This window comes from Podarcis melisellensis (genome assembly GCF_964234715.1).
Source record: "Podarcis melisellensis genome assembly, chromosome: 5".
Lineage (NCBI taxonomy): Eukaryota > Metazoa > Chordata > Lepidosauria > Squamata > Lacertidae > Podarcis > Podarcis melisellensis.
The window spans coordinates 42,423,697-42,448,466 of NC_138537.1; the positions used below are offsets into that span (position 1 = coordinate 42,423,697).

The window sequence follows — 24,770 nt, forward strand, 5'->3', positions numbered from 1 at the left end:
CAGTGGTAAATGAGGCCACTTGCTCCAACTTGCTAAAATCCATCTCCCACACAGCTTCTCTGATCAGCATTCAGGTAGGACTTGAAACATTCAGGATGCTTGCTTTTGCCTTATTGCCAAGCAGCTAAGGCAAAAAGCACTGTGGCAGCAGGTTGTGGGGGTTCCCCATGCTGCCCTTGTGCTTCTGCCCCTTTCTTCTATCTCCATCTCCATTCCCACATCTCACACCAATTCTCTCCTCAGGGTATTAATTTCCTGTAGAATACCTATTTTCTTTAATGTCTGCTTAAGTTGTATTGGCATAGATTTCAGAGCAGAATTCACAGGCCCTTAAATCAAGCACCAGGCTAGCCTATTACTTGGGCCTGTGCACAGCCACACGGATGTGCAGGTCTGATGGAAGACTGCTGGAATGTGTGCTGCTTGCACTTGAGCTAAGACCACGTTCCTACTGCAATTCAGCAAGAAACCTGAAGGATACTATATTGGGCACAGAACCCAGTTTCCAGTGAGCCTCAACTATCAAATTTTTTTTTAAAGGAAGAAAGAAAAAAGAGGCAGGTTTCTAATCCTTACAGCTTGAAAATTTTGTTTGAATTTCAGCAGGCAATGCCTACTGAGATCTCAAATATCAGGTGTTGCTAGACAAGATTCTCAGTAATCGGGACTTCAGTGTCCTTTGTAATTCCTTGCTCCTATCAGCAGCTAGAAAAAGGGGTGTATCCAAAGCAATGCCAAGTAACAGACTTTTCCCATCCCTGCATGTCTCACTGAATCTGTCCTGGCCTTCTCCCCACCAACCCTCCAGAGATTTTGGGGAGGGCACAGGGCAGGCATGAGAGAAGGGCAAGTTCCATTGCGCAAGCTTAAATCCATGGAGCACAGTAGCTAGATACTTCCCTACGTGATTGCCTTGGTACATCATCATCATAGCAATAGTAATAATAATTATTCCTACTGTGGCCTTGCAACTCTAGAAAAGGGGAGAACAACTCTGCAGGGTTTGTTGTAGAAATATACCATAGGCAGAGCAAACAGAGAAGGGGTGTGGCAGCACAGGAGACGTTCTGGATGAGCAAGAGAACAAAACCAGCCCACCCAACCCCACAGGAGCGGAAACACATTAACTATTGGCCATTCAGAACTGTGGTGAGCCTACAATCTTTATAGCCCTGGTGAATGTAGACTGGGAGAAACTAGACAACAAGCAGCTTCTTCAGCCCCACCCACAGCCACCTTACAGCCCACCTGTGGGAACCACAGGTTTTTAAGACAACAGCACATCCTAACTTTGTGTGGCACCCGAGGTGACCCCTTCGGACCTCGATCAGATGAGCCTGATTTCACCCTGAGGCCTTGTACCTTGCCTCCTCCAATCCTGCAGTGACAGATACAGACAGACAAAAAGTAGGAGACTGGGAAGATCTATGATTAGAGTTTATTGTCTGCATAGTGATTAAGTGGACTGAAGGCGGTTGATGTTGTTTTTCCATTCCTGTCCCCACTGTTAGAGAAAGTGTCCTTCCCCTTAAATAGTCCCTAGAAAAACAGCCAGGATAAAAATTGTTTATGGGATTTTTTTCTGTTATATTTCATTACAAAACCACGCTGGACATAGCAGCTAGGCCTAAGGGGCACCTGCCCCTGCAGCCAATCTGAGGTAAGGCTGGTGTAGGCAGATGCCTACCGGGCAACGTGAGCCCGAGAGAGCCAGCGTTACCTCTGCAGACTCCGCTGAGCCTGCTTCAATAAGGTGTCGAAGTCAAGGGAGTCAAATTTGCTCCTCGCGGGAGCAGGCTCAAAGTCATCTCGGTTTGAGTCTGAAAAACACAAAGACAGTCACCGGTGAGTCAACGAGAATCAGCAACCAGAAAAGTGCACTGGAATGGGAAGGCTGACTAGGCCTCTAGCCACCTCTACACTCCCCCCAGACTGTTTGCCCCAAGAAAACTCTGAAATCAATTATTCCGAACTCTTCTCTCTCTCCCACCTTCTCTGTCACACAAAGGTCATGAATATACGGGGGTCTTACTATTATGTTATCCATTTTGGGTTTTTATGTTGAAAACCACCCTGTGATCTTTGGATGAAGGGCGGTATATAAATTTAACACATAATAATAGGCAAAAATCAGTGCCAAGCTAGCTGAACCTCAACTGACAACTCCATTACCCAATATACTTAAGACCAAGCTTCCTTTGTTGTGTTGCGAGACGCCTCAATGCAGGACTGACACCACAAGAATCATGAGATCGGCAAAATAAAGGTTAAGCAGGGGGCTAACCTCCTGCACAAAGAAAGTTCCAAGAACTTGGATACTCCTGTTTGCTCAAAGTCTCAGAGAAAGTTCATGGCAACTGTGTTTAACCCAAACTCACAGTCCCCTCCATGGACTCACCCAAGTCGGCGTAGTTCCTTTTGCAGAACTGCCGGCGTCCTCCAAAGCACAAGTCAAAGGGCTGCTCATCAGGGCGTTGCAGTGAATGCCCACCGTCTATGGCAGCAAAGGCATCTTCAGCATAGCGGTACGTCACAAAGCCATAGTTATCCCTGCCGGATAGGAAGGACAAGGAATTACGATTCTACAGCTGGGACCAGCCAGGAGGAAAGCGAAGGGCCAGAATCCAAGACCCCATCCTCTTCCCTCCTCTTCCCATTAGCTCCATGCGGCAAAGGAGGTTGCCCAAAGGAAGGCTTGATCCTCTCTTACCCCTGCTCCCGGAAGTGCAGGGTGCATTCCTCAATGATCCCAAACACAGAGAAACGGTGTCGTAGTTCTGAACGAGTCATCCGGCTGGGGATCTTCCCGATGAAGACAACGCGCCGTTCTTCCTATGCACATAATTGAGGGAGAGAAGGAGCAGAACTCAGCCACAGTTATATCAAGCAATCATCTTCCTCCTGCCAATCCACTTGCCCCAACACTCACTACAAACTCATTTTTAAATATAGATTCCCTTGCATACTTGTGCGAACCACTGATGGGAAACTCATGGTCCTTCAGGATGCTAATAGAATATGCATTCCAGCATCAGTGAGCACTGCCCATCCAAGAGGAAAAATCTGGAGGCTCACAGGCTTCCAAAACTTGTTCTAACCTTTCCCATGGTGCCTCTGTGGATCACTAAAAGGAGGGCTACAGCTTCTCTGGAAAGTGTCGGAGAATTTTGGGATGGCCTCACGTTCACTCTCTATGTGGCGAATGTGTTCATGTGCTCTACGCATGAACTTCCCCACTAAACAGAAGTCATGAGCCGGTTTAGCTACTATGCAAATACCCACAACTATTAACCTTTGTTCATGCAAATACAACTTCAACTTCCAATAGAAAGTGCCCCAGGACCAGGACCTCACTTGGAAGTTTGCCTAAAGGGCTAAGACATTGTCAGGTTTTCCTCAAGGGAAGGGGAAAAGGCCAAGTTGGTGCACGTTCCCAAGGTAACTCAACCATATGTGTACCATATCCAGGGAAATCCAAATTCAGCAACCAGCATGCTTTTTTGCTAGTTGAGCACATCTGTTTTTATTTTTTCCTCTCTTTTTTTTGCAACTCTTGTTGTGTTTGCCCATCTCAACAAGGACAAAGCCTCTGAAGAACATACCAAGCCTAAACCAGCCACCTCTATGGCTTCTGAGATTTCAGCAAGCATGGCCCACATACTGTCGAGGTCATCTCTGCAGTTCAATAAGTAACTACTTGCTTTTTTTTTCTTTTTTCTTTTTTAAAGCAATTGCTTGCTCAAAAACTGCACTTCTGCACTGTATTAGCACTTTGGCAGTGAGGAAAGTTCACTGTCACTTAAACAGGCCAGCCTCTTCTTGTCCTTGGATCAATGGAAAAAGCAGAGCTGCCTGGTTCTGGGAAAAACAGCCTAATAGCATTAGGTTGAAGAAAGCCTATCAATTCCAGAGCAGGAAAGCGACACATGGTCTTACAATGACCATGATTAAGGCAGCCCCCCGTGATGTAGCTGCCCTTCCTAGAACACTGGTACGCCCCAGAAATACTCACTATTGCACGGTCTTTGTATCCGTTTTTCTGCCTTTGGTAACGCTCACGGGAGCTGCTGGAATTGTATCTGTATGGGTTTTTTTTAAAAAAAGAAGTCAAAGCAAAGAAGAGTGAAAAAAGTGAAATGGTAGCAGAAAGGTAGGAGCAGCTTGATTCTTCACTTAGGGAGATACAGCCATCATCTCCTGGTTTTAGCTCTTAGAGAAGAATGAGATGTTCTAGGCTGCAAGCAGCTTCCAGGGAAGAGAGGGGGTGGGGGGAGAGAGAAGTACAGACACAATTGGGGGTCCACCCACGTGGCTGGTCAGTATAAAGCTAAACACCCCACTCGTTGTGAAGGTGGGGGGGGGGAGTGCCACACAAAAAAACCCGCAAGCTGTTGATCAGGTGACAACTAACTTGTGAAAGTTGGTGCAGTGGCAAGAATACAGGCAAGACCTGGAGAACCTAGGCTGTTGTTCAGCTATGAAACTCAACGCAAAAGTCACAGCACACACAGCAAAAAAACACACCTCCGAGCCCCTTGGAGGAAGGGCAGAATACTAAGGTGCCAAATACGTGGGAAGGGTTCAAGGTTTCAAGAAAGGAGAATACAAAACTACTTCACAAGGAAAAGCCATATGGTGACTAAAAAAAGCACAAAAAATGTATTTAAAGCATTTCACATTATTCAATGTGGGGAAACAGAGAGGGAGCCCAAGCTGAACATAAAATATTTGACTTTACCTTCATATTAGAATTGCTGGGGTGGTGGTGGAGAAAGGGAAAGAAGACAGATTATCTATCCCACTGTTGAAGAGAACAAACACAAGTGCTGCATGTCTCACCTCTTCCTTCTGTGCAGAGAGGGGGAGCAGGAGGATGATCTTGATATGTAGGAGGAACACGAAGAAGACCGGGACCTGCCCCTCGACCGACTCCAGGAGCTCCCACAGGAAGAGGAGCTGGAACTTCGAGAATGGTACCTGGAGTGAAGGAGGGAGCCCAATGAGACCAGCGGCTGCGCACACTGTGTGTCCAAGGGAGTGCATGCAAACACACACAGGAGCTCCTCCCCTGAGTGACCTTCAGCTTGTGCAACCTGCTTGCAATGGAGCTTCAGCATGCCTTCTCTCCCAAGGAACAAGGGGTTCCCAAGACAGAAAACTTTGTGGCGGAGCAGACTGTGACATCTACTTGCATTTGTAGAGGTCTATCCAAAATATATTGGTCAAATGTTCGCCCTAAGACATGCCCAAGACGCTTTAACACTTGTTCTGTAAGGGACTGGAGCTTAATTTGCATTACATGCAGAAGATACCCAGTGAAATTCCTAGCATCTAAAGTAAAAAGAAATCAGTTAACAGGAGATGGGGAGAGCTACCCTGGAGAGCTACTGTCAAGAATAGACAATGCTGATCTAGATAGATGAACAGGAAGCTGCCATATACCAGGTAAGACTAGGTAAGGTAATTTACTGCTAACAGTAGAAGTGCAGAATATGCACAGTGGAGTTAATTAAGGGCTGCATAGCCATTTCTATTTCCCCACTACAAGAAATACCAGAAGTATGGCAGATGTTGAGGCCACTGTATTCCACCACAAATCAAGACGAAGGTCAATTTCTGTGCTTGGTATGCATTGTGCAAGTTAAGGCTTCATTTCCATGAACAGGTCTTAATACAGTGGTACCTCGGGTTACAGACGCTTCAGGTTATGCATTTTCGGTTGTGAACCACGCCGAACCCAGAAGTACCGGAACGGGTTACTTCCGGGTTTCGACGCTCGCGCATGTGCAAAAACACTAAATCACACTTTGCGCATGCGCAGAAGCGCCAAATCGTGACCCGCACATGCGCAGATGCGGCACTGCAGGTTGCGAACACTGTGGGTTGTGAACGTGCCTCCCGCACTGATCACGTTCGCAACCTGAGGTTCTCCTGTAATTCACCTAATCAAAATTTCTCCAGAGAGAGGCAATTAAGGAGAGAGTGCAACTTGCACATCTGTTAGCCATGGACTGTTGCCACCTATGCCATTGTGTGGCTAACCATCTACTCCAAGGGTCCTGAACACTGGGTTTTTGGAAATAATTGAAATCTTAGGCCTTGATCATCATCAGCATCTATGTGCATTCCTCAGTGCCATCAAGTGAATAGACCAGCTGAGGGCTGGATATTGGCAGCTGCCTCAGGCAGCACAAGATGTCACTAGAAACAGAACTGATGGAAAGAGAAGCAGAGGTTTAATGGGCCCAGTTGAAAAGGTTCAGCAACCCACAGGCTGCCATTCCTAGGATGGGAAAAGTCCTCGTGGTGACTATATGTCACATGCAAACTGAATTAGCCTGTGGCCCCTCCGTATAAGGTGCAGACCAAATTCACCAAGAAGGGTATCCAACTAACCAACAAAAGGATTTCCATTTAAGCAAATATGCTTCAGAAGGCTGGCAGAACCTCCAAAAATAAAATTAGGGGCATGGGGAGGCAGGGAGAAAGTCCTGTTGTGCAAACAGAAATCCCTGTGCTAACGGGACCGTGACTTAGCCTTGCTTTGGATTCAACCCAAGAGGGACAGAAAGGGATGCTAGATGCACACTTATTAGAGTAGTTTGCAAAGCTATCCTCCAAGTAACAAGATACAAGTTGAGAAGTTCAGTTCAGAAGCTCCTATGGAAGAGAACCAGAATAGGCATGTAAAGATAAGGGTAAAGGACATCTGGACGGTTAAGTCCAGTCAAATTTGACTATGGGGTGTTTTCCAGATCATGTGACCAGCACGACACTTCTGGCGCAATGGAATATCATGACGGAAGCCAGAGGGTTTACCTTCCCTATTGGTACCTATTTATCTACTTACACTATACATACATAGGCATGTGTACTGTAGATAAGAGCCTAAGACTTGCTAAGCTAGGAAAGGGCCCAGCTATCCACAAGGCTAGCAAAGTGGGCTTCCTCTTGGGCAACATAGACTCCATTGCTGCTCATGTGCATGCAAAACACCCCAAGCCACCCCACAGCACTCCACACCCATAACTTTCAGCCACAACAGCTGCTGAGGGAAAAGGCCCATAAAACTTCTGTGCCACGCAAGGGCAATTTGACACTCGGAGTGCCAGGTCTTGGCAAGAGGAAAGAGACTTCATCCCTCACCTTCGCCAGCGCTTCGCTGGGGGAGACCGAGAACGTGACCGAGAAGAGGACGCAGAGGAGGAGGAAGAGGAGGAGCGGGAGGATGAAGAGTCACTGTTGTCACTGTCTCCATCAGAGCTGGAGCTGAAGGATCGGCTGGCGCGGGTCCGGCTGGTGCGGGTCCGCCTGCTTCTCCAGGGCCCCTCTGGGGGACTGGCTGACTTCTGCCTGCCCCTGTAGCACCGCAAGGAGCGTTTGGAAGCCAGCCGCTTTTGCCGAACCTCTTGAGGCTGCTGCAACGTGGGTCCTTCTGCATCCCGGCAGGGGGATGCGGCTGGAGATAACAGTACGGAGCATGGATCATCGCTGCCCGCGGACCTTGGTGTGCTAGTCCGGTGGTCCAGGGGCTCCTTTTGTGAGCTGGTGGGGCTGCTGTCCAACAGTGGTGACTCTGATGTGTCAGGGCTCGAGCTGGCTGCAACAGGATTAGAGGCTCTGAGCTGCTCCCGCCCAACATCTCTGGGACTCTTGCAGGCAGCCGCCGTGCCAAGGGAGCCAGCAGGGTCCAATCTGACAGCAGCAGGGAGCTGACTCGCAGCAGGGGGCTGATCCGGCACTTCTTTTGCCACGGCCTTGATGGGCTTTATTGTTATGTCAGAGTTTTGCTTGACGTTCCACCGGGCACCTCCCTTTGGCTGAGCAGCACTAAGCTGACAGTAGTCATGCTCACCAGAGCCGACGTGAACGGGGGCCGCAGCTTTCCGGTGAGGCTTGCTCAGGGATTTCGTGAGCCTAACGCCTTTGGTGGAGCCAGCCTTACCCAACAGGGAGACGGCCACCAGGGGTTTCCAGAGCTGGTGGGGCGGAGTGGCTGGAGGCGTCAGTCCTGCAGAGAGACAGAGAGCCCTCAAGAGATGGAAGAGATACCCCTGTGCGCAGCACCCCTCCCACCCTCAAAAAACGTGGTCCAGGCAACTGACCTTGTTGCCCCTCCTATGGGGGATGTAAAAGTTTTTGCCCCCAGCAATAGCCCAAACCAGCTCAATTTTGCAACTTCCTACTTAATTTTAAGAAAAACTTAATTTTAAGAAAAACTTAATTTTAACTTAATTTTAAGAAAAAATTAAGAACACTCAATCTTCTTGAATAGGCTATGCGGCGGGTAACCTTTTTTTTTTTGGTAGCATTCCCTTCCGGGCAACCTTCCAGGGACCGTATCCCAGTGTTGGGCAGAGCCAGAGATATAAGTGGGAAGAGCAAGTTATGCAACTTTTACCACTGCATAGTGGGCTACTTTCTATTTACACACCCTTCTCTGCCCCCCATCTGGACAAGCAATATACATTTTCAAAGTTTGAGGACACATTACAGCCAGAGCAAAATAGTTTGGGGTGTGAAACACAAGTCAGTAAGGACTGTTGCCTGGGCGGAGTTCCAAGGGCCACACAGAGAGGCCTGAAGGGCCACACTCTGCTTCCCCATGCTGTAAACTCTTCCTATTTTTCCTAGGTCTTTGAGTGAATTGGTTGCCCCCCCCAGGCAGTTTACCTTTAATGTAAATTTCATGCCTTTGCATTTTGATGGCAATTTATAATTACTCAATTCTTTTTCTGCTTTTTAGCTTATGTCTTTTCATGTTTATGAAAAGGGTGTGTCACAGTTGCCCCATCTACCTTCCCAAAAGAGCACCCTTCCTCAGCATGAACAGGCCCCTCAGCAAGAGCTCAAAAGAGAATCTCAGGAATGCATTTTTGGGTGCTGAAGAGATGAGGCAAATTAGCTCTGCCCTTAGCACTCACTTCACCTCTACCCCACACCACTCCTGGAGAAAGAGCGTGTTGAATTTCCTGGCATTTCAGTCTCAGGGAACATCTCTCAGTACAGAAAGAGCTTAACTCTAAGAGCCTTCACCTGCAACATTGGTGAGCTCTGGCGCCTGAAGCCGGTCCACCATTTTCTTTTCCTGCTGTGCCTCAGAGCTGAAGGGGAGAGAGAGAGAAAGGCCTCTATTACACACAGAGTGTCCCACACAATCAGGAATCACCTAGTCAGCACATGGAGCACTGAAACACTGCATGCTTGGTACTCCTTAGCAGGTTATCATGCAACTTAGTCCAGGATGTGCGTGCTCTGAAAAGCAGGTCTCTTGCCACCAGTGCCTCCAGAAATGCAGTGCTATTTGTCAACCAAGCAGAAATAATTGTGGGTGGGAAGATACCTGGTTAGGACCAAGTTCTGTACTCACCCATTGTTCCCCAAAGTCACATTGTCCTTAGATTTTGCCATACTAGGAGCTTCCTTTTTGGCTAAAAAATAAAATAAAGCAAAGCATTATTCACAAGCATTTTTTCTGAGCACAAAACTTGCCTATCTTTTCTGGAGACCTAGGTTGTTTTCAATGAAAAACACATTCACCCAAGCCAGTGGGCGCATTTATTTTATTTTTACATTTATATCCCATCTTCCCCTTCCAGCAGCGCTAAGTAGCATACATGGTTCTCCCCTCCCCCATTTTATCCTCACAATAACCCTGTGAGGTAGGCCAGGCTGGGAGGCAGAAGCTGGCCCAAGGTCACCAGATGAGCCAGTGGGGAATTGAACTCTCATCTCCCGGCCAATACTCTTAGCCACTGTACCACACTGGCCCTCAGATAGCTCTCTTCGTTTCCACAAGAAGTTTGGAGCTTTGTGGAAAGAAAGTGCAAGGAAGCCTAGGATTGGCTGCCACCTTCATGTGATACACAAGGCAGTCAGGCATGTTTGTGTCAGCTTGCATTTCTTAGTAGAGAAAGTATTGGTCTGATATGCAGAGATCTTTCCTATTCTGATTAATTCAAGAGGGTTCTGGAAGCTTCTCTGTGTGAAAGAAACAAGCAGAAGGTTCACGATGTTTGGGTTATTCCTTCAGAGAAGGCAGAGTATAGCTGGCTTAAACTGGTTGTTATCTCTTTTTTCTGCTGCAACTGGATTTCTTATGGACAGTGCCAGTCCTGAGTGTATTGGATTTGTGACCATTATGCTCATTTGCCTTCAGTAGCGGTAAAGCTCTGCTCAATTAAATACAATTGCCTCTGGGAATCCTGCAACATGTTTAAGTTTTTACTCTGCTAAGTATAGGTTGGAATCTGCTCTGGATCAATATGGAGTAGAATTTCAACGGCAGTTTTGGGACAGGCGAAGAAGCTGGAGGAGTGAACAAGCCTGCTGGCACACTGGTCAACGTGCTGAGCTGCTTATCCAAATTTCGCAACTCACCTTCTGTCTTTTCAAATTGCTCTAGCAGGCTGGACAAATCAGAGGCTTCAATTCCTGAGGAGAAAATGATAATATTAATGCATTGTGTACACTCGTTTGGGCTTCTCAGAAGAAGCTTCACTGGGGGGCCGGAGAAGCTGGCTCCCCACAATTACCACCTGGCCCTCTTTGCCAGCATCTTCAAAACACTGTCTTAAGAGCATGAGAGGGAGACAGACAGAATATGTAACTACTTAAGCATAAAACATGGAATGCAGTTGTTTGGAGCAAAAGAAAAAAAGGGGGGGTAAACAGGTTGCGAACACGTGATGAGCTAGAAAGAGGACTGTCCCCAGGCTTTAAAGCAGGGCTTCCCAAAGGGATTTTGACCTCCTGAAGTGAAGGGGTCAAGAAATACCATGGGGCAGAAATAGGAAAGGAAAATAAGTTTGCAAGATATAGTGCATAATTAGGAACTATTAGCCTCCAATGGATATGGCCTTCCTTTTCCATTGAGGAACCTCTAAGAATGGGATCCCACCATACAGGTCTATGAGCCCACCAAGGGGACACCCTGATCTGCACCCCAAGTTCTGTGTCCATCAAAGGACTGCCTGCCATGCCATTCTTGGGCCACAGATGCCATTTAATCCTCTCCTCCCCCCAAACCTCAGCAGCACAGCCACTCACCAATTTCATTGATAAAGGCTTGAACAATGTCCTCTTTACAGTTGCGCTGTGCGATGTTGATGAGTGGTTGGTACTTCCAAATATGGGTTGTTTTCTTGGAGAGCTGAGCAGTTTCATGCACCTTCTGGGGCACCAATGATGCTGGAGAAGTGGTTGCAGTTGGGGCAGCTTCCTCAGCACCCACCTCCATTGCAGTTGGCGCTGGCAGCTTTTCTGGCACTGAGGCAGCAGGAAAGGAAGAACGTTCTTCTTGCGACCAGGAAGCAGGAGGCGCCTCTTTGGCACCTGAAGCTGCAGTGGATATACTCAAGGTCTTCTCCATATGGTCAGAGAGCACAGGGGCCTTCCCTGAAGGTTGTAGCACAACAGGAAAGGACAGCTCTTCTAAGGGCTTCGGGGCCTCCCTGACTTGCTGGGAAGGAGGTGCAGAATGGGGTTCCCCCAAAGACTGAGGGCTGGAGCCCTTCCTGGCACAATGAGTCAGTGCCGCTTCCCCTGAAGGCTCAATGACTGATGGAGAAGGCAGCTTCCCCTGAGCTACTTGCCTCCTTGGGTCAGACACTCTTCTGGGGTCAGCTTTGATGGCAGAAGGGACATGTGCCGACGGGAGCTGTGTAGGCAGGCTTGGTTTCTCACTGGCTGCCAGGCTTTGCATTCTGAAGTGAGAGGGCTCTGGCATCAAAGCTGCATTCTGGGGACCAAGTGCCCCTTCGGAACAAGATGGTGCAGGCAAACTGCCAGTCAGGCATCCCTGATCCCCGTAAGGCATGCCCGGCCAGTACGGTGGCTGTGGCGCCCACTCGACAGAGCTGTAAGGGGGGCCTGGGGCTAATGGTGGCAAAGGTATGGGTGGGGGAGGCCAGGTCGGAGGGGGCACAGGAGGAACCATGTGGAAGACAGAAGGGCGGGCCTCAGCAGCAGGAAGTGGAGGTGGCAGGCTTTGGTAGGCGGCTGGCACAGGGGCAAAGGGAGGCCAGGGAGGCACAGGTGGTAGGAAAGCCCCTGAGGCTGGGGGCAGGAAAGGCGGAGGCAGCGTTGGAGGCACCTGAACCCCAACAGGGGGAAAGGCACAGACTGAGCTGGGCAGTGGGGATGCAGCAGGGAGAGATGTGGTAGGTGGTGGAGGAGGAGGAGGTGGAGGAGGAGGAACAGGGCTCATACAGCCATGCTGCAACGGAGGAGCCACTCTTGGTGCAGAATTTGGAGCCGGCATGGATAGAGGCGGAGCACTTGCATTGCCAGCTGGGACAGGAGCAGCGGAGGAGCCAGCGGGCTTCTCAGGGTCCTTTGCCAGTCCAGACGAAGCAACTTTGGAAGGCAGCGGTGGGACCAAGCAAGGAAGCTCAGCCAATTCTGTGGGGAGTTCAGGGAGGCTGGGCCACTTGCTGGCACTCTGGTTCTCTGTGCCGTTCCTAGAGCTCCCTTCGTGAGGCTGGCGCTGCTGACGGCGCTGCCTGTATTCACTCAGGCTGAGAGGCCTGGGCTTGGCTTCCTTTGGGGGGCAGCTAGCATCCTCATTACTGGAAGGCTGCCTTTCAAAGTCTGCAGTACTGCTGGGGAGCTGCTGGGGAGCTTCTGGGCCAGCCACCTCATTCGCCAGCAGGACGGGCTCACTTGGCGCATCCCCCTCCTTGTGCTCAGCAAACTGCAGTTCCTTGTTGCGCGGCACAAGTGGGGTTTGGGGCTCCAGTTCCTCCATCTCAATATCCGATCTTTCCACTGTATGGGCTGACTGGTCTGAGAGCAACCTGCCCTGCTCTTCCTCTCCAGCTTTCTCCACCTCCTTCTCTGGCACAGGGTGGCTTGGCTTAGTCCCAGCCTGCTCTTCAGTACAGACAGGAATCGGCCCACAGCTTGTGGCCTCTTTGCGCCCCATTGTTTCCTTGTTGGATTTTCTCTTGGTGCACTTCTGGTCCTTTGCCAAGGCACTGCGCTTTGCTTTTTTGTGTGCAACTGAGCCAGGTTCAGATATATGATCTTGATCATCCATTGAGTCCTGAGCTTTTGCCCCTGCATGAGCATCTTCTACCACTTGGAGGGCAACCCTGCCGACATCCTCAGCCCGCTTGTCCAGGTCAGGCTCTCCGTCCAGGCAGGCAGCCTTGGTGCTGTCATCAGGTGGTAATGTTTCCAGGGCAGGGTCCAGGAGTGCTGCCCCTTCACCCACATGGCTAGCTGTACAGTTGCTCTCAGTTCCGTCCTGGATCTCTGTCTCCATTCTCTGCAGGACCACAGGGATCTCCATGCTCTCTCCACTCTCAGGCACCACCTCCAAAACAAGTGGGCCAGCAAGGAGCTCCTCGGCAAGAGGCCGGTTGTTAGGACTCAGGCACACTGTGAAGGTGGGTATGCAGTAAGGGTGCATGGACCTCACCAGCTCACTGAGGGAGATGCTCTCCGGGGCAATGACACAGGGACCATCACTTGCAGGTGGGTTCGGTTCCGCCTCCTTCATCGCTGATGCTACAAGGGTCTCCTTCACACCTGCCCCCAAACCCTGCCTGCTGCTTGTTGTGGCTGCTTCCTCCTCCTCCTCTTCCTCCCCATCACTGCGCTGCAGCACAGGCAGATCTCGGTCCCTGTGCCTAAACAGCACCCGCTTGCTACTGGGCTTCTTTGAAGCAGCCGAGTCGTTGTGACAACTTGGAGGCAGTCCCAGAGGGAGGCTGGCAGTGCTGGCTTCAATCTGGAGGGGGAAAGAGATTATGCAGTAAAGTTCCTTGCAGGTATTGATGATCTGGGGGGGGACGGGGACGGAGGGACGGACGCGATTTCCGACTCCTTTGCTATCTCACCAAAGGATGCTTACTAAACACTGACTTGAAAATAGAAAGATCCACTGCTAGAATTACAGTGGAACCTCAGGTACAAACGCTTCGGGTTACAAACGCTTCAGGTTACAGACTCCGCTAACCCGGGTTAAGAACTTCAGGATGAGAACAGAAATTGTGCAGCGGCAGTGGGAGGCCCCATTAGCTAAAGCGGTACCTCGGGTTAAGAACAGCTTCAGGTTAAGAACGAACCTCTGGAACAAATTAAGTTCTTAACCAGAGGTACCACTGTTTATTAGTCTCTTAGGGTTGCCAAGTCATCATCCAAGGGGTGCTTTTACTTATTTACAGCATTTTTAAATGCATTTGCGCCTTTCATAGCTATGTGAAAGGCAGCAGCTAAGCAAGTGGCGTTTCTACTGTTTCTGAAGTACTCTGGTGGCAGAGGTTGCCCTTACTCGACTCCTGCTGATTTGGAACTCAGCTCCCCCTCTATGTAGCCCCCAATCCAGGAGAGGCCATGCCAAAGAGGGCTTCATAAATAATCTTGATACAAGGCAGATAGGTGCAGGAAAATATTAGTTTAATATTTTATTTCATTTTTTTTAATACACTGCTTGATTGTAAGAAGAAAACCTCAAAGCCGTTTGCAAGATAATGTAACAAACAGTAAACCAGAGAGATAAAAACTGGGTTGCCCACTGCACAACCCACCCATTTGGTTGGAACATCTCACCTTCTCTGTCACAATGGAGCAAAGTCTAGGCTCCTTTAAGTCCTCTATGGTGTGAAAGTCTTGTTCAGGGGGTGTCACGGACAAGCTGAGAAACCTCTGAAACTGACAGAAGGAGAATAGTTTGGAAAGCAGAAGTAAATTCAACTAAATCTGAAAATGCCATGTGAAGCGCTTCTATTTTACCAGCAGAAGCTAAGCTTTGCAAGCTAGCAGCCAATCCATGCTTGTCTGGGGTGCATAGATTAAGGGATGTTCTTCAAACCACATTTAGCATCTTTGCATGTTTCCACCCAAAGGCAAGAGAGCTCTTTTAACACTACCTAGCCACCTCTTAATGCCACAACATGTGCACCAGAGGGCGCTCTGACCTTGCAGAGTTCACAGTGTGCTAGACCCATTACATTTGGATGCCAACTTTAAAGAGGGATCCTGGCCAGGATTTTCTGAATGCGTGTACTGATGCACATGCCTGCCAGGAAGAGGCAGCTAGCCTGGAGAAAATGATGTCACTATTGTCAATGTATAAGCAAAAAAAAAAAAGAAAAAAGATGTGACTGTCCAAAGAAACTTCATCATCAAATGCAAATTGAAATGGGCCTCCAGAACTTCCATAAGGGTGATAAGCATGATCCTGGAACTGTGACACAACCCACAAGAAAACCAAATGCTAGCAGCCAAGAACAGGATGCTGTTGTGTGTATATAATGATGACAGCAATAAGCTTGGAAATCTTGGAGCTGAGTACCAAGCAAAGTATTAAGCAGCTTGGATGCTCAGCCTATGGGAGAAGTTTCAAGCTGAAGGAAGAGGAGGATGGGGTCATTCACACCCAAGTCTCCTCTCAGTGGAGAAAAAAATATATACTTGTGAACTTAGAGATTAGATGAGACAAACTCTGCCAGGGTTCAATCAGCCTATGGTATTACAAAGACAGGATGAAAGTTACATTAGCTTCTGTCAAACTGACATTTCATAATTAACCTTACCCGGGATGGGCTGCAATTTCAAAGGAGCTACACTGTTGTGGTAACCCCACAATTTTAACTGGCCACACAAGAGAAGGCAAGCAAAATCTTCTGTCCCATAAACCATGTCATACCGAAGAATTATCACGCTCTCTGGGTGATGTCAACAATTCAGAGTCAGGAATGGTATCAAAAGGAGAGAGAGACTCGTCATCTGTGCTATCCAGAATATCTGTGATTGCAGTCAACAGGGAAAGCTCGTTCTCTACATCCATGCGGCCTTTTGTCTGTTAGGAGGGGAAAAACAAACCAAATTTGGAATAGACATTCAGTTCACATATGAAACTTAGGGATGGCCAATTTAGCTTTACCCAGGGAGAGTCCAAGGAAGGAAAGGAGCAACTCTCAAGCTCATTACCAACACAGGCTTAACTCACTGAAAGTTACATGGAAAACAAATCAAGTAAACAAGCTGTGGAGGTCAAGGAATGGAATGATAACAGAGGGTTGCTGTTAATGGCAAACAGCTCAGATCTGTAAGATGAAGGAGCATTACCAAGATAGCTTCACAACCAAATAAACATAGAATAGTTAGAACAATTGAAAATAAAATCCTTGCAGCTGGTTAACATTCCTCATACCATCCAAATAACGACTTCTGAAGCAGATGTGAGGAATTTAGATATTAGGCCAGCCAACACATAACCACTAAGGGTTTAAGATCTATAAATCTCCCAGCGGATGTCTGAACTTTGAGCTTCAACGCAGGCCCACACCAGTAGGTTGCTGTGTGCTGGCCGGCTTTCGTCTCTCCATAGAGCAGACCATACCTCAGTCAGACTGCTGAAATCCTCAATGATGGAGATGACGGAAGAGTCTAAGTAGTCCTGCATCGTTTCCAGGAACTCTCCTGCTTCAAGGATGGTTTCTGCATCCAGTGATGTCAAATGCAAATCCTCTGCCAATAAGTACTGGGGTGAAGGAGAAAAAGGAAGAACAGATGAGGGCACAGAAAGCTGCTTGGGGGACAGTGTAAGTAAATTAAACATTACCTGCTAGGTGCAGGTAAGAGCCTTCCTAAAAGTTGACTGTCTGATATTAATGCCCTCTCCTCTATTTCAAACACTAGTCTAAACAATCATGAAGGGTAGGATATATATCAATTTAATGAAAAAAAGGTACAAACAAAAGGGATTTATTGCATGTGTGGCACAAGCACCAGTTCTGGAGTTCTAAGCAATCAAGTGGGCACATATGGGGTGAAACACTCCTTCCAGTAGCCTTGTTCCAAACCGCTGAAGGCATTATATACTAACAGAAACTTACAATGCGTACATATAGTACAATAACATTGTTTTCTCGAGTATTACAGAGCAGCTACTTGCAAGATAAGCCTTGTTGCCAATAAGGCTTACATTTTTGGTGTTGAGCTTCTTAAGAGGGAAGCAACACTGTATTTCTAAGGTAGAAAAGACCAAGCATTCTGCAGTCTTGGAAAAACCTCCAAGGTGTGAAAAAAACTTTTCCCCCCGCCCTGAGATCATACAAGGGAAACACATACTGGAAGAATTTTGCATCTCAAGGAGATGGGTTAATTGGTTTGTACAATTATTCTTCCTTGCTTCTCAGCACATCCTTCAGGACTTTCAAGGGCTTTCTGGTTTGCTTTATTGTTTTGACTTGCTGCTTGTGTTTCAAGGATAAGTGTTGGCAGAATGTGGGAGGATCAGCTTGTGAGCAAGTTCACAAGGTTGGGTGCCTGCCAGGAGGAGTACAGCTGCAGAATTTATTAATTAGGCCAGTGGACAGGGGCCAGCATATCTTATCTTGCAGGTGATGTGACATTCCTCACACCATCCAAATAATGACTTCTGAAGCAGATGTGAGGAATTTAGATATTAGGCCAGCCAACACATAACCACTAAGGGTTTAAGGTATATTTATATAGCTCTCAGGTGGGATCTGAAATCTGACTTTCAATGTAGATCCAGACCAGTAGGATGCTGTGCTAGCCAGCTTCGTCTCCCCATTTTCATTCTCATCAACTAAATAGGAAAGTATCTTATATTGTTTCTCTTATGTTGCTCTGCTTAAATACTGGTTTCAATGACTTTTATTTTGTATTGAGTGTACTATTTGATAAATCACTGAGTTTTTCTCCCCTGGTGTTATTTCCACTGACTCCCAAAGAACTCTTGCATTTGGCAAAACAGATCACTAGAGTCAGAAGTGCAGCCCTTTTCATCCAATAAATGCTGGATTCCTGCCCCTAAGTAAACTCAAGCTGTTTTGCTAATACCTTATCCTCCAATTAGGGTACCAATGTTGCCTTACTACGCAAAGCTAGCATGCACTAGGTCAGGAGTTGTCAATGTGAGGCCCTCCAACTCCCATCAACCCCAGCCAGCATGGCCAATGGAATTTGTTTGGAAAGCACCACCTTGCTATCTTTGCACTAGTTTCTATCCCCAGTTGCCTATTTCCATAGTCTCTGTTGATTAGCCCACAGCATGGAACTTTCTTGAGTCAGTGCATGTTTGCCCCCCACCAACACACACAAAAAAACAAAGAAAAAATGCCAAGCCACAAAATAAGGTGCAATTTGTTGCTATTGCAAGAAAGGTTCATATCATCCAACTGTGCTAAACGTGTTTTTGAGGAATGGATCTTCAAATATTCTAAGCAATGGAATTATCATATCAGCACTGGAATATTCAAGAGACATTTGCACAATAGGATCACCATGCTGATCTCTTGATCACTTCTCAAGGGTTAGGGGGTGGTGAGAAAAGACAGGAGCAGTCACTGTAAATGGCTTGCCTTAAACAAGGACAACTATTTCAAGGTAAAGGCTAAGCTGGAAGAAAGCAGTGGTCTTCATCTATTTCTACATGGCAGATTCTACAGGAGTAACATTAACTATGAGGCAGCATTTCAAAATCAGTATTGTCAGAGTCAGCAGCAAATAAACATGCATGATCTCTGGGAGGAGCCACCCATTCTGACCTGGGAGATATTTTCTGGCTGCTGAATCAACACATTTAAGATGGGAAACTTGCCAACTGGAAAAGTTTGCCTTCACTACTGGTTCTGACAGATGGATATGGTGGGAATTCCATTTTCCAATGCCTGCCCCCCTAGCCTTTAGGAAGACATAACTGCAAGAGAATGTGATGAGCAAATTTATGGGAAACTGTGACAATGAATGGATTACCTGCGGACCTCCGTATGCTATTGGACGCCCAGCCATTGTGGTCCAACAATATCTATAGGGCTATAGGTTTGAACCCATACTGGACCCTGTTTAGCTTTGCAGACATGCTAGCAGTTTACTGCTGTACCACAGGTGCAAAATCCCACTTCACATTACAGAAAAAATGCAGTTGTCTCATTCACCATATGAACAACAACAAAAAATTCCATTAATGCTCCTTTATTTCCGAGGAATGTTCTCCAGACACCATATTCCACTGCAGTCTAATATCAGCCAAGGAGCATTATAAAGTCAAATATGCTGTAACACACTGTACCTCAAAAAAACCCTCTAACACATGCATTCAGTGAATACTATTGCAGTCTGACATATGTTTTGCAGTAACTTGGGGTCCTTCTTAGCCCCGTATATCAAACTGAACTGCAATGGGAACAGCAACATTTTTATACTCTTCCAATGAACATTCTACAGGCACCACTCAACAAATCAAGGTATGGCCACCTTGCAATTAACCACTTGTTCAGAGTTGCAATCCTGTCCACGTAAGCAGTTTCCTACTACTTAGCTGCACTGCACACACATGGATGTCCAGCAGGCAAGTTGGTAAATGTTATGCAATTATCTGTAAACACTAGGTCAATGGAAGGTAGCAGAGCTGGCAGGATAGGAGAGATAGGTAAAACTATGAAGCTGAAGACTAGCTTCTCGGGGCAAAGACTATTTTTGTTATGTAACTGTAAGGTGCCCAGTAGTTGACCAAGGTGAATCTGAAGGGTAGCCTTTTGTTTTCTTTGTGTGTACATACATGGTTAACAACCAAGTCACCATGAGTAGCAGTATGTGCTCTCCTGCCAAGGTAACAAATGCTAACATGGAAGGGCCCCCAGTCTGACAGCTGAAGGACACTGTTCCTGGCAACTGAGAGATCACTAGATGAGATAATGTTTTAGAATGCTTTTAAGAATTGTTTTGTTGTGGATGTGTTTGCAGCCTTGGACTCCTTTAGGAAGGGCAGGATACTAGTAGTAGTAGTACTGTAGTAGTAGTAGTAGTAGTAGTACTATCATCATCATCACCATCATTAACAATTTTCCGACATCAAGAAATTTGTTCACAAATATATGCCTAATGCGCTGTACTTTCACATTACAGCTAAACCTTACTCCAGATGAGTTTCTGGAACAGAAATGTCCAATTCGTCACCCTTCACAGAATCTATGATACAGGTGCCAGGAGCCACATGAACTGTTGCTCTTCCCAGATACCAAGCACAGAGATGCTAAATCCCTTCAACATGCCTGTTATCATTTTCTCTGTGCTCTGCACTTGCATCAACTCAGTGGCAATGCCCACCGCCCCCAGCAGCATGCAGTGGAGGAGATCATTCTGTCTGGCCAGCTAAAATGCTGGTGCTGATGGAACGTTCACCGTAGTATGAAGTTGAATCCCACCCTGAGTTAATGCTTGCTAATCACCACCAAAGTTCTGCACCTCTCAGTTTGGTTCTCATTTGTCAAAAATCCTGGTTTCCAGCCTGCCGTATTTTCTCATGTCCATTCCTCTGTGCAAAAGCCACCGTAACAGACTTTCTTACCTGTGGCAAGCTAGGGAAAGGATGCTGCTTCTTTACAAACAAGCACCTTCTGATCCATTTCAGCACTTTGATCCTACTGCTGACAGTACTTTAACTCCACCAAGGCAGGCTCATAAACACCTCTTCCTAGGGCCACTCCTTTTTTTTTTTGGTGAAGCAGGGCTAGTCTCAGGGATGCAAACACCCACAGAGCAGCCAGCTCAGCTTCAGAGAGGGAGGAAATGTGCAGAGCTGGTTAGAAAGCAGCTATGGAACAAGTTCTAACTCAAAGCACGTTTAACCGCTTCCCTCCCTAGACATCCAGCTGAAATTATTGGGCTTTGCACAGCAGACTCTCACTACAAGGACTTGGCAATACTCCATGAATACCTGGGAGCATTCTTTGGCCTGATGTCTCAGTCACCAAATTTTTCCATGACAGCTTCCCACCTTGTCAGCCAAAATTCTTTTCAGATGCAGAATCCAGAGCAGGGCTGCTAAACTGTTCCACATTTTCCACGTGGAGGAGTCTGCATAGCTAGCTTCTCAGATTCTGAAAATTCCCATGGAGTTGTCTGCATTGCTAGCTTCTCAGATTCTGAAAATTCCTAATCAGTTTAAGCTTGAAAATAACCCAAACAAGCTCAAGGTAAGATGGTTTCACATGGGGGGGGGGGACAATCCTGGCCTTGGATCTCCATTGTGGTCATTAACATCAACTGCTCATCTTTTGGTTGGGAAAGTAGATTTGTCTACCATCTTTCTCTGAAGGTCCAAATGTGGTGGTTTTAAGGCACTTCATAAAACGAAAACTGTTGCCACAACATGCAAAAGGAAAAAAGTGAATTTCTCAATAGGACCCATAGCTCATGATGTCAACTGGATAGGACAACATCTTTTCTTGGATTAAATGTTTATGGGTGGTATCCAGCTTTCCTGTTCCACTAGCACAAGAGACTGTGGACCAGAACCCCCCCCCACCGTGCCTCCCCATGCAGTCACCAGCACACCCTCAAAGTCAGGTCTGGAAGGCTAGGAGGGGGGACCTTACAAAGATGATTTTGGGGACAAGCAGGGCAAGGACAAGGGGGGCTTTTCTGCTGTGCAAGCAGAGTTGTATTTGCAGAGCATTGGGTACAACCCAGGCAGTTAGCTCAGTTGGTTAAAGCATGGTGCTGATAAGGCCAGGTTGTGGGTTCGATCCCTGTACGGACCAGCTGCATTTTCCCCTGTTGAAGGGGTTGGAATAGTTGACCCTTGTGGTCCCTTCCAACTCTACAATTATATGATTAACCCTTCATGTTCCCTTTCCCTGCTGTGGATTTCACAACTAACCTCTTCCCACCCCCACCGCCATGTGTCTGTAAATGGCATCAATGACTACAGAACAGTTTCCCACCATCAGTAGATTACTGTGGCAAAGCAGGTACCCTGTCACTAGGCCTGAGTCAATATGCTGCGTGAAGAGCTAATCACCTAAGCGAGCATGGATGCATCAGCAGGTAAATTCCTGACACTGACTGCAGGTTTGACCTTGCTGCTCCCTCAAACTGCTGTAGGTTATGTTTGGTTAGCCATCAGGTCCCTGATTACAACACCATGTCACCTAAAGCTGGATTTTCTCTCCCAACGCCTTTATAACTGTGGACCAGGGATGATGGGAGTTGGAGCCCAACATCCAACTCCCTAGAGAGCTACATGCTCCTCCTCCCTGCTATAAGCTCACAAGATATTTGTCTATGCTACCCAGTGTCTTATACTGAACCTTGTTTCCAGATTTGCCTTCTCCAATAGGCAAACATATTCCAGTTATATAGTAAGCCCATAACTTACACCAGGGTTACATTCCAGGGGTTGCACCTAAAGCCAAAATTGCACATACAGTAGTCAAAACACAATGGATTCAATGGCAGGTGGGATTGCCAAAGTCATTTTTCCCAGGCCCCTTTCTGCTCCCTTTCATCATCATCATCATCATCATTTTGCCATGCACATAAGGTGTGGGCTTACTGTATCCTAATAAATGCCCCTATAAATGCTCCTACAATACTTCAATTGTAATTTAACAAAAATATAGATTATTAAGGAATTAACATTAAGAATACAGTGAAGGGAAATAGAAAACAAAACAAGAATCCTTAAAGAGGATTCTAAACAAGAGATGACAGGTTGAGAATTAACACATCTACCAATGTAATAAAGTCACATATGTTATGAAGCCTAAAGTCTGGTACTTGTATCTGCTTAGCAGTGTGTTCTCCATGGTATTAGGAATATAGGAAGCTGCCTTACACAGTCAGACCATTCCACTGGACCACCTAACTCAGTACTGTCTAACTGACCAGAAGTAGCTTTCTACGATTTGTGATAGGGTATGATTGTACTCAGAAAGAATTCATGGGCTTAGTGAGCTTATTACACTGCGAAATTCAATTAAGATATGCATGCGGAATAGTGACAAATGAAAAGCTAAGATAAAATCTTGCAAGAGAAGCCAAACATAGTGGTTCAGCTTCTGCAGATGAAAGCTAAGGAAGGCAGGTTCACCTACTACTTAACACCCCTTCCACTTCCAACTGCAACAGGCTGGTAATTTAGCAATATAAATTATGTTAAATGCATTTTCCTTTACTTCTCACTGCACAGCCACACAAAACAACTAATTTATTTTTGCATGGTCAGGACACAGTCTGCAATCACATGCTTAGTACATTCATCACATGGTAAGGACGTGGTAGGAAGGAACTCAATTGGAGAAGAAGTCCAGCTGGAGTCCCAGCAGACTCTTCCAGTGAACAAAATGCCAAAGCAGGCCACATGCACGTTACAGCTATTTATCATTCCTAACATGGGCATACACTCTCAACTCCCATAAATGGCTTCTCTCTCAAACTGCTTGCTGGAAGCAAAAGCCATGCTCCAAGTGATCATAATTTTTTCAAAAAATATATAACCCAATACCAAGGGTTTTCAGGAATGCTGGTAGAATCAGATTCAAAGAACAAGAGATGCTAGATTGTTTGGAGCAGACAGAGGCATGCATGCTTGTAGAGTGCCTTCTCTCAGAAAAATTGAAACTGCATCATCAAATGGGGCTGAACAGGATCAGCAAGTGGGTGGGGATGAACACACCCAGAAATGAAAAGCTTTGGGTGGGGGGTGTATAAGAGGAAGAGGGTGGAGTTAAGGGCAGGCAAAAGCATCAGGGCCCATTTTTACATGAGGGAACGCTTCCCAGTCTGCAGCCAACCCAGCACATGAGAGACAGAGCTCACCCATCTCCAGAACAAGCAAAAAGTGCTCTAGCCCACATTGGCATGGGTGGAGGAGACAAAACGAGCCCCGCCCCGTTATGAAAGATAATGTGGATATACCACAGAAGAGAGAGTTAAAAAATAATCACGGGAAAGGAGCTCATTCTGAGCCAGATTTGATCAGAGCGATTCCTAAAAGATTCTTATGCCACGACTAAGTGGGGAGGTCCTATTTCCCTTGCTTAAACCCAGGACCCCAGCCAAGTCATAAATACCCCAGTTCTCCACGGAAATAAGTCCAAAACTGCCCCAATGGTGGTCTTAGAGACACCCCCTCCCGACAAACCCTAAAGCCAGGACTAGCATGTCTTAGAAACCTCCAGTTTAACGTATCCGTTATGTCGAGGCCCTCGATAACTTTTTTTGTCGGGGGTGGAGGCCACCCCCAGATCTCTGAACTGCGGTGGCCCTGACCCAGCTTCCCAAAGCCCACCTTATGTCACCGTGTCACTCCTCTGGCCGCCACCGCGCGCCCGGGGCCCACGCGAGGAGCCTCTCTGGGACTCCACCATTCGCAACTTCGCAAAAGCTGGAGCCAGATGTTCCGCTAAGTATTTCCCCCTCCTGCCCCCGAAGCTCCCTTCCGAGGGCACCGGTTCCTGCCCGGTTCCAGCGCTGCCTTCGCCCTCCTCGCCTCCCAACCCCAGGGCCATACTAACCCCGGTTTCCCGGTCGTGCTGGCCGGTGCCACCTCCCTATGCCGGCCACGCCGCCTCCACGTGTCCACCCAGCGCCAGCCAAATGGGCTAGCCCAACTCTCTCCCGCCCGCCACCAGCCGCCAGACCCGGCCATTACCTGCGTGGAAGAAAGGCCATTGCTCGCCACGGGCTCCGGGCCCCCTCGCAGCGGGAGGGTTCCCCCAGCCCCGGCATGTCCCGCGCCGCCGCCCCACAGCGCCGCCATCTTGGCACCTCCTCGCAAGCAGTTTCAGCAGCCCGGCCGGCACGCTAAAACTCTGTTTCCCAGAAGGCAGCGCGGCGGGGAAGTGAGCGTTTCTTCTGGCGCGATGTATGCTGGGAGCTCTGTTCCCTAAAGCATCATGGGCGTTGTAGTTTCTTCTGCTGGAGGCGGGCTCAAACAATAATCAATCACTTCAGGCTTGCAGTAATAGCGCGGACATTCAGTGGTAAAAGCATTGCTTTATCTT

General features: G+C 47.4%; 1 protein-coding gene across 1 annotated transcript; it reads right to left on the minus strand.

Moving 5' to 3' along the window:
- Window positions 1-1,423: 1,423 nt before the first annotated feature.
- PPRC1 (PPARG related coactivator 1) lies at window positions 1,424-24,620 on the minus strand. Its single transcript, XM_081912891.1, has 14 exons — window positions 24,419-24,620; window positions 16,352-16,492; window positions 15,656-15,808; window positions 14,557-14,658; window positions 11,050-13,735; window positions 10,381-10,434; window positions 9,371-9,431; window positions 9,037-9,104; window positions 7,147-8,011; window positions 4,840-4,977; window positions 4,013-4,079; window positions 2,711-2,832; window positions 2,399-2,550; window positions 1,424-1,820 (listed from the first exon to the last, which is right to left on the minus strand). Exons 1-14 carry the CDS (start codon window positions 24,524-24,526, stop codon window positions 1,717-1,719), a joined length of 4,821 nt encoding a protein of 1,606 aa, XP_081769017.1. The 5' UTR covers window positions 24,527-24,620; the 3' UTR covers window positions 1,424-1,716.
- Between the last annotated feature and the right edge of the window lie 150 nt (window positions 24,621-24,770).

Coding starts and splice junctions, on each gene's coding strand:
- PPRC1 (XM_081912891.1), bottom strand. CDS start 24,526: ATGGCGGCGCTGTGGGGCGGCGGCGCGGGACATGCCGGGGCTGGGGGA. Junction 14,659..15,655: donor GAGAGCGTGATAATTCTTCG/GTATGACATGGT, acceptor TCCTTCTGTCAG/TTTCAGAGGTTTCTCAGCTT. Junction 9,432..10,380: donor GCAATTTGAAAAGACAGAAG/GTGAGTTGCGAA, acceptor TTTATTTTTTAG/CCAAAAAGGAAGCTCCTAGT.